Source organism: Opisthorchis viverrini (assembly GCF_000715545.1).
Source record: "Opisthorchis viverrini unplaced genomic scaffold opera_v5_221, whole genome shotgun sequence".
In the NCBI taxonomy this organism is placed as follows: domain Eukaryota; kingdom Metazoa; phylum Platyhelminthes; class Trematoda; order Opisthorchiida; family Opisthorchiidae; genus Opisthorchis; species Opisthorchis viverrini.
This window is the reverse complement of record NW_008751873.1, coordinates 667885-683269: the sequence shown is the minus strand read 5'-3', so window position 1 is coordinate 683269 and position 15385 is coordinate 667885. Positions and strand designations below refer to the sequence as shown.

Genomic DNA, 15385 nt, shown 5'->3' with positions numbered 1-15385 from the left:
TACCAGCATGGATCTAAGATCGAAGATAACAGAATAACCGGAAAAACCCTAGTAACCACAAGAATCTGCTCCGCGGTCATCGGATCTGATTCCACTGGGATTTCGCATCAGGTTAAGTGAATCAAGTACTGCCCCTAAACCTTTTGGAATTAAAAATTTAAACCATGGATGCTGTTTAAATTTTCTTAGGATCCAGATTTAACTGGTGTCTACGTAAACCCACATCGTTGGAAGGAATATTTGTTAGTTCCCCGGGTAACCAATCCTCGATCTATCTCCGGTAAAGTAGATGACAATGGTCAGTGAAACGGAGCGGAATAAGTATATAGATTTGGTAGAATTTGAGCGATCCCCGTATCTGTTCAAGAAAGGTTATGTCGATTCTCACCTAGCACTCCAACTGGATCCAAAATCACGGGTTTTGACGGCATTATTATCTACTACATCAATAGCTTCTTACTTACTTAGTCTAAAATCACTCTGTCGCCAATCACATGTTTGTATTTGGTGTTGTGTAACGGCGAGAATTTCTGGTCAGCCAATACAAACGGTCTTCACTCAACAAAAGCAACAAGTACACGTGATTCAGCAGGGGATAAGAACGAAGACAGTTGAAGTAAAAGGGACATAAGCGGCGTTCCATCGCTCAACTACACTACGAACGATAACCACAGGTGATCACATTGTCAAAAGAAACGATAGCCTATTGTTCAAAGTAAGAATTCATGCGTCAAGATCTTAGCGTAGAAATGCAAGGAGTGCTAGACATGCTCAAGAACGATAGCAACTCATAAATGAAATTAAGTGGAAGTGAAGGGGTCGAAAGCTCAATGTATCGTTTCATTTGGACACACAAAAATGCGCTTTATTCTATCTCAGGCCAAAAGGCCGGTGGATACTGGATGAGTGTATCCAGAGACTCCACATTTCCGTGTTCTAAATCTCCAGATGAATCTGGACAGCAGAAGTATGGCCACAACAGCAATAACTGTAATCACCACAGAAACTGCGACGACCGTAGTAAGATCTCTTGACGTGCTGTCTTCCCATTCGACCGATCTGTGGAAGAGATGGGAAAAAGCAAAGGATCGATGGATGAAACATCGTACGGAAACTGTCACAGTAAGCAACCAAATGAAAGCAGAATTCGCAACAAAAAAACAAGCCAAACTGGGTCGCATAGTGCAACAACAGAATAATGAATCCGAAATACCTTTAATTAATGGGACTTGACCACTCAAGGGCTTGTAACGCTTGAGTTTTCTGAATACATTCAAAAACGTGTGGCGGTTACCAGAGTGATCGAATAATATATAGCAACAGGAAAGCAAGGGTGAACCATAAAGGATGAGTTTCAGGGAAAAGTGCGGAATTGCGGATATGCAATGGAGGAACTCATTGAGCCGCGAAAAATTTTGCAGGCATTAAAGGTGCCAGTCTGGAACGAAGGTGCTGTCTTCTCGTCCGTGATGGGTGATGCATGACAGTGTGCTTACAACGTTCGCTCCGTAAATGTGCATCTAAGAGTGAATATGAAGAACGTCATTCTATGGTGGTAAAAATCTGTCCAGTTAACAACATTTCACAGCAGTCGGATACAGTGACCGGCAAACTATAGGCAACTAGAAATTAGTTAGCAAGAAAACGTGGACTGGCCGGTGTGCATGCACCAGCATTTTTTCTGCGTGGTGCAAAGAACACGCAAAGCCCACAGCAAATAGTATATAATTTTACACGCAACGGAAAACTGGTAACTGACAAATTCAATCTTGAGACCATAAATGTGGGATCTTCCTGGGAGATAGGAAAACAAAATACTGTATAAAACCTGAGATAACCAATTTCTACCTACTTCAAGACCTTGCGCTTCAACATCATCAGTGTCACTAGCACACGGAAGACGCAGTTCGCATTTTGTAGGTGTCGGCACACAAGTAGGAGCGCCTGACTTAAATGCACGACCTTCCTTGCGATGGGACGTCCAGCTGGTGCGGAGAGCTGTCAAAAGTGGGCTGGCCATTGCTAGCTAGGTTGGCTAGGTTGAACATACGGTTTCCCGACGCACCAGAATGTAATGAATGGCATTTGCTAAATAAGAGACATTCTTGGAATATTATAGGAAAACTATTAGTGGTTGGTACGGGCAAAATGCATTCCAGTCCGACCACACGTCGTGATCTTTTTTTTGTTGAAACTTGAGTTGCTTCTCATGTGGCATCCTCTGATGGATTGTGGTGCAATCCAGCACAAGGTTTCAGCTTTTCCGAATAACTACATTACCAAGTACCGAGCGTCTGAGGCGACAAATGAAATCAGTTGTTAAGAAAATATGATTCCTTGATTGTTGCCCTCACGGTTAACTGTGTTAGCCAAATTAATAAGTTCTGGTATTCAAAGATCTGTTAGAACAACATAGAAAATCATCAGAACCACGGTGAAAAGAACAGAATGGATTGTAAATTCGTTCTCAAATTGAACATCCAGAAGTAGAGAAAATCAGTGCGTTTCCTAAGATGTAATAAATTTCTGCGACCACCCAATAAAAGAGAGTATGAAGATGACGTGGTGAAGCGGTGCACAAACTCCCAAGTGGTGGTCAAAAAGAGAGAAAGTGAGCAACACAAGTTTTGCCATTCTAGTACAAAACAAACCAAATGAAATTTTTAAAAAACGGATAAAATGGGGATTTTTCTTGATTTCAGTTCACTGGAATCCTCTGAAAGGAATGAAATTGGAGAATCTTTTGGTTGGAAGACGATTTATATTAATTAACTGCAATTTATGTGGAGAATCTATGAGCTCCATGAAAGTCTACAGCACTCTCAGTAACAATTAAGTGCGAGGATTAGGATTTGCACACACTGACACCCGTTACACAACATTCACTGTCTCAGTATTTCTTATATCGTCGCTGGATGGCGTTACGATACGGTACGGCTGGTCACAGAGTTGTGTACATATTCTGGAAGGCTGGTTGAGAAACATACCACCATAGCAGTGACAGCGAGGAAGAACGGGCAAACACAGATGACGAAGATACCTGATGCAAAGGGTCACCGGCACCGTACGAAAATTCGTTGATGTGATCTGCTACATAAAACAACTCGACACATCATAATTGAATATACCTGCTAGCAAGGCGAATCACACTGGTGAACGTCCCAAACCTATAACACTACAGTGAAACCAAAATACGTTACTCAGGTATGTGTCCATTCTTTCGTCAATTCCACACAGGTTCGGAGAATAGAGGTATTATTCTGATGAACGTAGAACGAAGACGGATATGTCTGCATGAAATTATCTACTCTAGGGATGAAAAATCTTTAGGAAACGATTCGGAAGTTTGTAAATCACACATGTTGAACACGGTGACATTCACGTGGAACGTGACGCTGTTCTGTTCATAAACCGAAGGAGTTTGATCAAACGTACCTTCGTTTCGGTCATTCGTATGATGTCAAGCAAAACATAACGCAGAAAATAGAGCAGCACACAATTTGACGGACAATATTATGGTGTCACTACAACAGCTGCATGCATAAAGAACATTTTAGAGATCTACACTGTCCTGAGACAAGTCCGTGTTATTTTGTAGGACCTAGGCGGTCTAACGCACTATTTTACCAATCGTGCTCATACATATGACCTGTTTACGGTCAAACTGAACTCGAATGGTAGGGACCATCAAAAAAATCTTATCAACGTACTAAAATTATCACTCATGGATTACGCGCTTCAGTATCGAATTAGTGTTTAATGAGCACCCCAAAATGCTTGTCAATAATGTGCTTATCCAAAACTCACCCTCTTAATTTCAGGAAGGATAAGGGAAGCGCCGCGGTGACCCAGGACGTGGGTTTATAATGATCTACTAGAAAAGCAAACAGAACAGTTTTAGTTTTTTCTGTTTTGCCGAGAATGTATTTTTCATCGTTTTCTGGGTCGCGTGACCAGCATGCTGGGCATACATCTCGTGGTGGATACTGGACCTTTTTGGCCATTGGATCTTCGGTAATGTCTCCGGAAAGACGCTTGTTGACCCGATTGTGTACTGCATTCAGCCAGAGAACTTCCTCAAAAGCAGTCGTCGGTGCTGCAGGAAGTTGGCTCAGGATGGATTCGTCCCAGTTGAATTCGGAAGGCTTTAGACGGTGTTCCGGAAAGCGAGGTTCATCTGGTCGAGCAATATTTGCAGAGTTTGCTGCGAAATGAAATGCGCATATGGTGCAAGAGAAGAACCTGGGGATGAAACGATTCATCGCATGTGCCACCGCGTCTCCCGCCAGATCTACAAGGGGCAACCAAAATACCATAGAGAACTCCACTGAGATAGGAAAACTGCATCAGAAAGCGCTGCTTACGGAACGGGCCAGAAGAAACCGAAATGGTGGGGGAACTGATCATATGATTATCTAATTCACCAAACTTATACTCACAGGAAAGACAATTCAGACCATAGCTTAAAATTGCAAAAAAAAACTTTCGAAATATTCGTAGTTCGATCTTGCTAATCACAAGCTCGTGCACGATAGACACAACCTAAGGTGATGGAAGCTGTATTAGTTCCGACTGTAGTGTGACAGATGAAGTCAATGAAAGGCTCGGGTCACATTTCTTAATTTGACACCTATGGTGTTTATGAACCTACACTACGGGCTGTTACACAGCTCTGAGACTCGGTCTGTTGGAGCAGAGGAACCGAGACGTCTTCAGATCTTCAACAACAGTTGCCTCAGAACCATAGTTTGAGTAGGTTGGTGTCGGCGAATCCCCAACGATGCGACAAGAAAACAAGTTTCCGGTTGCGCAACGGGGACATCCGCTGACTAATATGTCCAGCAGCAGAAGCTGTGTTGGTTGGGCCATTGCGTATGCCGAAACATCGTTTACTGAAGAGAGCGCTAAGCACAGTGGTGGCCAACCTTCGACCCGGCAGGATGGTATGAAATAGATCACGAAAAGTCAGGGTGCTGTTGGCGCCTGTCACCTTCCAGGATGGGGACTGCGTAAACTCCACTAAGCCCGGTTGGAAACGCTCAAGATATGGCTGGAAATCGATGTCAGTTGCGTTCTTGTGGCCAGTTTCTGTCCAGGTTGTTGTTGCCTGAATGAGTATCTGGGGATGTGGGCACCTCGAAGTGATGGTGTTGGGCTTGTACCAAATACCTTCCCCATCCAACTTTATTTTTCCTAAAATAAGGCATTCAAATAAATCATGATTGTGTGTCAGCGAAGCATCAGTGCTGAGCATTGATGTCATGATGTTGATTATCATGGTGATGGTTATCATTCCACATTGGCGTGCGTGCGAGTACGCCTGTAGAAGCCATATAACGTGCACAGACGCGAATCAGCCCGTCAAATGTTCATGCCAACGCCACTTTAATGACCACCTTGTAAAGTTATCTGTCAGGGGGCGTTAGCGGAGTGAATAAAAAGGGTCACTGAAATAGATGGTCTGGCAGTGCAACTCCCCCGAAAAAAAGGTGGCTCCTGGACGTGCTTTTCGAGCTTGAGTGCTGCAATGATCCCGAAGCCTACAATGGATGGAAACTCGTTCCACAATTTGCAACCGTACCAGGAAGACCAAGAGTTGTTAGACCCCCGTACTACGAGACCGTCTAGAGGTAAAGTCATATTGTCCTTTGCGATAGGTGTGTAAGCAGTAAGATGCTCACCACAGGCGACCAGCACGTCCATATTCATGGAAACAGCAGTGCTGCTTTCCCCCGAGGAAGGACAGGTCAGAAAAGTTCAGCCCTAAACATCGCACATTCCGATCGTCCAGTGGTTGAAAGTTACCACTGGCACGTTATTCAACACGCTCGAAATACTTTCAAAAGCAGAGTCCGTGCTGCTCAAAATGAACGTGTTGTGAGCAGCTACATCGGGAACAAGACGGCAACGCCCAACCTAGGTCAACATCTTGCAGTCGAGCAGGTCAGATTATTGAGTAATCGGCACCAGACAGGGTACCCTACTGTCCGCTGCCTCGCGGATCAGATGTTTTAGTATTAGACAAGGGATAGGATCCCCGAAAAAAACTCTACATCCTCGCACTGCCTTGTGGGTAAAACCTGAGTGAAAGGCTCAAGGTGGGGTACCACAACCAAACCCCTTCCTCGGACTGAGCAATCGGGAAGCAGCAACTGATACGATCGGTCAGAGAAAAGATAAGTGAAAAAGGCGGTTCATTAATTCACTCGCAAAAACGTCGACCAAAAAGCTGGGCTGAACACTCCGAAGAACAATTAAGCTGGACTCCTGTAACACAACCTGTGGAAATACTGCATAACTGCGGATGGAATGTAAACCATAATCGCCGGTCGAAAGAAAAAATGAAGTACGAGCTATCCGTACTACAGCGTGAAAAGGCACCAAGACCGGAGGGTCTATATCCAACCCACTTCAAAGGCTGAGAATCTCCGGTGATACATCTAACAAAGCTCACCGGTGCGATATGGAGTGCAGAATGGACATTCAGACAGCTATTGCTATGTTCAAAAAGGTAAGCGAACGCTGTATGAAAACCGCCGTGACATCAACCTGGAAGCTGAAGCATCAAAGGTGCTCTCTGATCCTATACTGATTGAAGATAGAGACAGATTAGTGAAAACTAAGCTGGGTTCCGTCCTGAGGATGCATGTGCGATATGGAGTGCAGAATGGACATTCAGACAGCTATTGCTATGTTCAAAAAGGTAAGCGAACGCTGTATGAAAACCGCCGTGACATCAACCTGGAAGCTGAAGCATCAAAGGTGCTCTCTGATCCTATACTGATTGAAGATAGAGACAGATTAGTGAAAACTAAGCTGGGTTCCGTCCTGCAAGAGGATGCATCGATCACATATGCACTTTCCGACAGATTCTGGAACGGCGATACTGTTTCCAGCAAGCAACAATTGTTGTGTTACTTGACTTGAAAGCTACGTTGAACTCTGTAGACAATCAAGCACTATGGTAGTATCTGTGGAGCACACCTCTCCCGCATAAATTCTTGACCCTGCTAAAGGCGCTGTGTGCCAACTCCCGCGGCCATGTGAAGGTCTACGGTAAGCTCTCGCCTGAATTTACCTCGTCAAGTGATGTCAGGTAAGGCTGTCTTCTTTCACTTTTCGATTCCAGCTGTTATATCTTCTGATTCGTCAATCTGTGGTATCTGCTGCTGACCCGCTCCAGTGCCTAGTGTCGGAGAGAAAAGATTCACAGAAGGGAACACAGCAGCTTTATTCCGAACAAGCGAGTGAGTGAGAGTGTAAACGTTACAACGGCCCCACGCTATTTAAGGGGGACTTTCTGACATTGATCCAGGCTGTCTGATAGGCGTTAGTGATCACCCATCAACATCGATCGTGCCTCTGTGAAAAGCTTGAACGCTGATCACATTCGGTCGTGCTTCTGTGGCTCGCAAGAACATTCATCAGGCTTTGCTGAATTGATTGAATGATTGACTGGCCTGGATGCTTGCCGGCTTTCCAGTTGAGTTTTTGCTGAAGCAGTATGTTCCGGGCGTTCCGAAGTTGCTTTCAGGAATCTGACCTTCCTGATACCAGCTTCGTCATTGATACGATTATGGAACACTCATCAGCCTCCAATGTCTGTAGGTCGAAGTGCTCCCGGGGCGTTCGCCCATGGATATCCGGTACGCAGACGACATGGATCTTATTGGATCTGATACCTTGGTAATGCAAAACAATGTTAAATAATCTAAATAGTTTTGCCTAACATTTTGGCATGCGCTCCACACCTGCAAGAACACTGCAAGACTGGGTGGGCTCGAACACTAACCTATTGCTCGCGGATGAGCCGACTGAGATTGCAGGCAAATTTATCTATCTGGGCATATGTATCTGTCCTGGTTGTTCAACAAAAGATGGTATTTCCATTCAGAGGGAATGGCCAGCGCAACTTTCGTGAACCTGAATCACCTGTGGCGTCGGTGTGACATCAGAATGTCCATCAAGGGTCGAGTTTACAAGGCTGCAGTGCACTCCATATTATTATACGGGTCAGAACCCTGGCCGCAGTACACTGAAGACGACAGAAGACTTTCACTGTATGACCATCGACGTCTTCAGAATATTGCCCGAATCTGCTTGAAACACAAAATCCGACATGCTGAAGTGCGTCGAGTGGTTTATGGAAGAAATAACTGGTCTACTATAGATGAACTGATCACACTCCTATATATACCTTAATACAGTCGTTTCAATTAATTTTGTATCAGTACCCGGTTCTTTTGCCGGAGGTGATTCCTTCAAATGTACCAGTGCACAGCGCAGAGCGCTTCCCGTTTGTACAGCTACCGTTATCCGTGTTTATAATCCTTCCAATGACCAATATCCATGTTTATTTGGAATAACAGCAGTGCACCTCCCACAGACGGCCAGGGAACTTCACACAAGACGCGGAGAGCATAGGAGAAAAATAGACAGGCCGCCGAGAAACGCAGATGAATATCGAGCGTCAGTGAAAGACTCGGCAACTGCGGAACATGCATTAAGCACGGGACAAAATATATCTAGAAAATGTTGAGATTTTGAGGTGAGGACTACGGTCCACGTTAGAGAGACTGATAGCCGATGCGGTAGAAATCACCATGCATCCCAGTGTTAACAGAATAGAAGGCATGGAACTGGCAAGCGTGTGGAGAACGGTTTTGGATCAGTCAAGCTGACCCGTGTTGGTGTGCGGTTGTTAGGATTAGTCATCATCTGAACTCCACTTAACCTCACCCAGTTTCCTTCCTCCCAACTAAATTGTCGCAACACTCACAAGTTCACAACGACCAACGAAATCTGCCAGTGGCACCCGCGGTGGGTCATCAGTTGAGGCACCCTAAAGTGGAAGATTAAGGAACCAGACCCGATCGGAACTAAGTTGAAACTCCCTGAACCCATCAACGCAAGATCTTGGCAACCACAATAACCGACAAGAGCCGTTCATCGACACTCAACACTATCTATTGCGCAAGTATGAAGACGTCTTATTGACTGGTTCTCTGTCTGTCTTAAAATCTCGCCAAATTGGTGACCTGATGAAGATTTGGTGTCATGTGGGAAACGCTGCTCAAATGAATACACCTGTTTATCATTTTTCGAACCGCCATAAGTGATTCGCACTTCAGATGATTACATGTGGATGCGTTGTAGGTACGGAAGGGCTGTATTAACAAACTAAAGTCAGGATGTAGTTCTTTAGGAGAATATTGGCATACATGTGCCGAGCTTCTTCAGGTTTTAGCTACATGATTTCATCTAAACCCGAGTAAGAAAGTGACTTTAGCCTAATGTGTGCCAGATTATCACGTGCTCGGGAGCTGGATCGTTTGATGCAAATAGATAATCTAGTGCAACGTTTAGAGATTGGACGTCCCAGATTTGGAATAATTATTCTCAGTCCGGTATACTTCATATAGCATCTGCTTAGTATTCATCCACATCACTCACTTTTAAAGTCTTTTCGCAGTCCCGCCGCATGATGTTGTTTAGCGCTGACCTAGTTCCATAGGTCACTGATGGCAGTTTGAAATCCAACGAGATTTTAGGATGTCCAGACACATGTCCTCATTTCCGAACATGTTTAAGGCCTGAACACGCTTGAGGGCGCAAACAAACATTAGCACAAATTATACAAATGCTGGAAATGGCACCCTTTCAAGGCTTTTGTTTCCACATCACTCGGGGTTGTAGAATCATCGTGCTGTTCTACCGTGATGATCCAATGTGGCTGCACTACTTCACACCGAGCACACCTTGATAGCGCAAATAATAACCAAGTGATAAGTAGGAAGGAAAGGTTAACCAGGATTGGGCAGACTAAGGTCCCGGCATGTAAAACATTGTGGACGGTCTGCTGTCAAAAGCTAATGAATCGTAAATTCGCCGGTAGTTTGATTGACTTCCCAGGCCATTTGACTCCCCCGAGAACTTGAGTCATGAAGGGTGACAAAGTGTAAACCTCTTAATTGTACTCCTTATCAAGAGGTAGCCCAGGTGGTCAAAAGTGGGTACGTTGATCGAGAAATGCACTCATTTGCAAATAATTTGGTTTTCACGAGAGACTCAACTGAATCTCCCGTTTATGATAGTTTAGCCACATTTCAGATTCAAGTCAATTTTCCCGTGTAATCCCGCCTTTCGTAAAAGTTAACACGAAAGCCACCATTACTACCCAAAGAAATGACATCACTTTAGAACTGAGTACGATCATCATGTTCCTATGAGAATGTGTTATTTCGGGGAAGAAAGACTTGATAAGAGAAATACCTTTCGAGATAGGGTGACACGGTACAAAGTAGGTTGACGACTGGTATCTCAAAGTTTGCAGAACCTGAGTAGTAACCCTAGGTAGTGAAAATATTATCGAACACGTTCTCCGATGGAAAACGACTATTACGAGTGACGCGCATTTGTTGTGCTTCTTACTTCCCGTCATTCACTGGTGAACTTGCGCAGTCATCGACCAATGGGGAGCATGTCCGCAGGGGATTAGGAAAAATGAAAACTGGAGCAACACCTGACTTTCAGGCGGATTGGTGACGGGATTCCGAATATCTCAGCCATACAAGCACTTCAATTTAAACCGATACTTGTCAGTTGGGTGTAGAGTGGCAAGACAAATGGCTTTTCGAATTGCAGTTTCAGATGGTTACCCGTGTACCTAGGGCATGACAGTCAGTTTGTGCTGCTGGAGGATGTGATTTAAGACGTGACTCTAAAGTCTTAACGGATGACCTTTATTCGGTACGTAAGTTCCTACGCCAATTCACAGAGATTTTCGAAACGCTGCCGTGCAAATGATTGGGCTACTACCAGAACACACCCGTATGGTATCAAACTGCAAGTATGAATGAATGGGAAATAAGGATCCGTCGGCATTATTAAAATGATTATTATTAAAAATTATTAAAACGGTAAGAAAAGGAGCGCTTCGCAACGCCCAGTGAATCTAGAGGTTCGTTTCTGGGAATTTCCGTCACTCAAAAAGCACTAGCAATTTACAGGACTAATTAGCATGTCGTCTTCTTTTACCAGACATATCGTACTAAATCGAATACAAAATGCATGATTTACCATAATTGGTAATCTTTCAGTGCCTTGAATAAGAGCTAATCCCCCAGGACTAAACAGCCGATGTAAGTGTGCTCGTGAAAACAACGTACTGTGCGAACTTATGCAAACACGCCGTGAGCGCGATCCGAGTTGATTGAGCTTATTCCCATGTACGGGAATTAAGAGATAAAGTGGGATCGACTTCAAATCACAAACCAGTTAGCGATTACATCAACTCCCGCATGTAAAAATTCCCGTTAGAGACAAGTTTTTAAGGAATATGCTTCCTGAAATCATACAGCCAACATAAGGGTGTTCCGCTGGAATCTGAGGTGCCGTTTAGAAACAGTCAGCTGTAGATAAATCCAGGACAACAGATCGTAAATCCAGCCACTTAGTTTCAACACTTCATCAGATATGGAACAGGTATATTTCCCAATTTGACGGAATTTTCAGGTAGTTTTGTACTTCTGCACGCAGTCTTTTTTCAAGGTTTCCTCTATCGTTCTGTAAACAGTCCCATGAAAACCCTTCTACGAACAGTGACGTTTTCTCCCGTTATGGCTTGATTTGCAAACCCGAAAGTGAATCTGAAAGAGATGCGTAGTGAAGTCCGTTGAAAAAAAGTGTTTTTTCCAACACGGGAGTTGGAACTGGTTTTACATCGGTCACAGCATGACTAAGATGGATCGGTCGAGAAAACGTGACAATTTGGAGAAGTCCAGTTGTATATACGTTTCATAGCACAACAGAGTTACTGTGAATCGGCTTCATAAACCTTGGAACCAGCAATCAGCCGTCCCCAGGGAAGGTGTTCTTGCTACCGAATATTAAAAAAGTACTCACAATGGTTCGGTGCCTTATTGCCATGCCACCTGAAGAGAACACCAGGGGTGGGATACTTTTAAATATCCCAAGCCTAAACAGGAAGTTAGGATGCATAGGCTGGGTTCCAAACACGTACCTTCTGCACAGTAGATTAGAGCTTTAACCACTGAGCCATCTTGAAAATGAGAATCAGTCGTCGCCAGGACAGGTGTATCGGTCACCAAACAGCAAACCAGAATGAATTGCTGGGGACCATTTGCTCAGATTTTCGAAGCTAGTATCTAGTATGTATGATAAGGAAACGGGTCAACACGGACACTACGCATAATAAGAGCTACCTGTCCCCTAACCTGAATTCCTTTTTCACCGGCTACCAAATGGATGCAGAGTGACCAGGAGGGGATTCAGTAAAGGTATTTGGTGCTAATCTTGCCATTAATTTACGGGCAATTTCATCCTGGGCCTGAGTGAACTGACATGATTTTTCCTTCGGTTGTAGCAACTAGCCATGAGTGAACGGTTTGTAATTGGAAATCGTTCGTCTTATCAGTCGCAAGGTAGCAGCAACGGTAAAGCAGTATTACCTACCATCCAACTTTATTACTACTGATGCTTTCGCACAGTTGACGGCAGAGGGATTGAGCGCAACCGTCCGTCCGACATTTGAGGTAAACTAGGACTATTCGACTGAGTACAGCCAGATGTTCAATGAAACGAGCCAACCTGAATGCTGTCCGTCATTACAGTTGTTTCTTAAATCGACAGATGACCTGATAGGGTACTGGCTAAGGGTAGGGATTGAAGACACTTTATGTAGTCCTGTGCACATGGATGACAGACTGGTTTTGGAGGTTGAGGCCGGTAAGCCAAAGCAGCACGTTAAAATGAATACTGTGCCTCTTTGTTAAACAATAAAAAGTGCAATTACATAACCACACACACATACCCATAAACCATAACATATGCCTTTCCGTAAATTAATGTAGGTCAAATGTTTTGGGCCAACATGATGAATGCATCTTGGTAATAATAATGCACTACTAATGGTTGGTTCGCCATTTGTGCTTCATTAGAGGCCAGCATATAGTCGATAATTGAATTAAAGATAAGTCAGTCAAAGGGACAAAGAACAGTTAGTTGTGTTTTTTTAGTAGTTAGACCAAGTGACCCCAGCGAAGGTTCTACTGAAGGTCTTAGATCTGCGGACACTATAAGATATTCAGGAAACGGGTGCCATTGAAATGGACTAAAAAGGACTATCTATGTAAGCCGCTGTTGGCTCAGAAGGCGAAAGCGTATCCACAAAGTTTAGGAAGCCGAATCCAAGTGTTAATAATGGTGAACCTAAAGGATAAGGTTCGAAGCTTAGCCGACAAAACAGCCATTAAATAAATAAGCATCTTGAGCGCGTGGCCACAAAAGACTTGATTCTAATTAATTTCTCAGCGTACTCGTGCTTCTTTGTGCTACAGAGAAAGGTTTCACTTTGAATGTCAATGACTAGTACTCCTTTCGCTAACAAGCCGATCTTTACAGACTTCATTTTTAAAACAATGAACATTATCCTTTGTGACTGCGATCGCTTTCATGGAATGGTCCTCGAAGAACAGCATTTCTGTTAGCCAACATGGTGTAGGATACAACTTGGTTAATACAACCCTTACTTTTCAAAAATAACTTCTCACCGAAATCGGTCACAATCCCGATTTCGTTTTCAACATATTTTTAACGGAAGATAAAGTTTGCCGGTGTAAACCTACAGACGCACGACCAGACAGGTCTCGGATAGATGGGTGGTAATGGTACGCTAGTACAGGGACTCAAACGAGTTCATTATTAGCGGAGCGATGGCAAATCAGGACAACCAGTTTTAGAACAGTATTGGTCAGGGAGTTATGACTAGTTGTGACCAGTCCAACATAGGGTTTGCCGTCAAGAGTACACGGGCTCATATTAGTATGAACCCAATCAAATTCGAACTTACAGTCCTGTAGCCACAAATATCGCTAAGGAAGGTACACTGATGCCGCACTAAAACGTAACTCAACGCATTCAATCCCACCGGAATCTTACATGCCATATTTTTCAAACGTTGGAATTTCCATGAGAGAGAGTAGTTGATATATAAAACTTAACTTACTTCCTGCGGGTAGATTGCGGTCAACTGTATGAAACATTCCACTACAACCTATGAATGCCAACCGTTTTTTAAACCAACTCGGAGGGCAGCACGAAACGCTCTAAATTTTCACACAGATTGCTGGGTTAAGAAAACCTCCATACTTGTTTCTGTCAGAGACCGATTATAACATGTTGGATTAACTCTGTTGAGACAGTGTGCTGAGAAAGTATGGACGCATGGCGCAGACAAATGACCTAGTAACACGGCTATGATCCGCCCGTATTCGTATAAGCCCTCTTGTAACCTTGTGAAGAAATTGTGGTAGCCCCGCGCGTATGGTATGCAAATCCATCCACTTCAACAAAATAACTATCTCTAAACGATCAGTATTTATAATCTACTCAAGGTGGTCAATGGAGAACGAACGACTAATGTGGCTCAAAAAAGGGAGATTCCAAGAATGATTCTAGAAGCTGTAAAATGAACTGAACAACCTAGTGGAAAAGCTCCTCTAAGACATGATACATGAAGTGGGTGAATATCACGTTCTTTCTCAGAACTGCTGGCACTGTCTCCGAACTCCAGAAAACGTGAAGTGTACTGGAGTTTAAGGAGGTGTACCGCAAATGCCAAACAAATGCAGTCTTCAAAGGGAACAGCGAAAGTCAACAGGGATGAATGAATGTGTGATGTAATTTGATGATCGAAATTTCAAATGAATCCGCCAGGCCCCGTCATATATAAACTGCTGTGACGCAAACCAGTGTACTCGCCAAGTAATTTCTGCCAAATGGGAACGATCGGCTTTACGATACCATGGCTGTTTACTGCCATTCGTATTCAGGCTTTTAAAAGTATAACAAGGTCGAGCGATGCTTTAAAGTGGAGTAGATTGTATCGCCCATTGATAGCTGTGACTGGGATCTCGTAGCTCCACATTTATTGATGATAGCAACTCATGGTCAACTAGACTTTCCAATTACAAGTAAACATCTGAGCATCCAGTCTTTTCTTCTATACTGAGGATAATAAGTGAACAGCTGCCTACTGGAGAAAAAGCTTATCGTGGACAGCCTGTCTTAGGTGACGAATCAAGAGCGGCCGCCTCTGAACAGTTGACTTAATCGGAATTGGTAGGAAAGGAGTGAATTCACCAATGGGTTATATCTGAAGGAAAAATTAATTGTTACGCTTGAGGGCAAAAGGCGCGTTGCTTTACTCAGTTACGAATCAATGCAACCGTTCTATTTCAAGGAGGCGACACCGGAACGAACCGTGCCACACATCTTACTTTATCCATTGAAACCTTTTCTAACATGGGCTACCCACAAAGGCGAAACTCTTATCCACTGTTCCAAGTTTGCCTCCCGTATGAAT

The 15385-nt window shown here is 43.8% G+C and overlaps 1 protein-coding gene across 1 annotated transcript in view; it reads right to left on the bottom strand.

Moving 5' to 3' along the window:
* Nucleotides 1–479: 479 nt before the first annotated feature.
* T265_14566 (hypothetical protein) overlaps nucleotides 480–15385 on the bottom strand; it is a gene marked incomplete at both ends in the record, with an annotated part of 28130 nt that continues 13224 nt past the window's right edge. Inside the window, 2 exons of the mRNA XM_009174212.1 lie at nucleotides 480–1059; nucleotides 3808–4291. Of these exons, the coding sequence (XP_009172476.1) occupies nucleotides 876–1059; nucleotides 3808–4291 (668 nt within the window). The remainder of the gene's footprint in view (nucleotides 1060–3807; nucleotides 4292–15385) is intronic.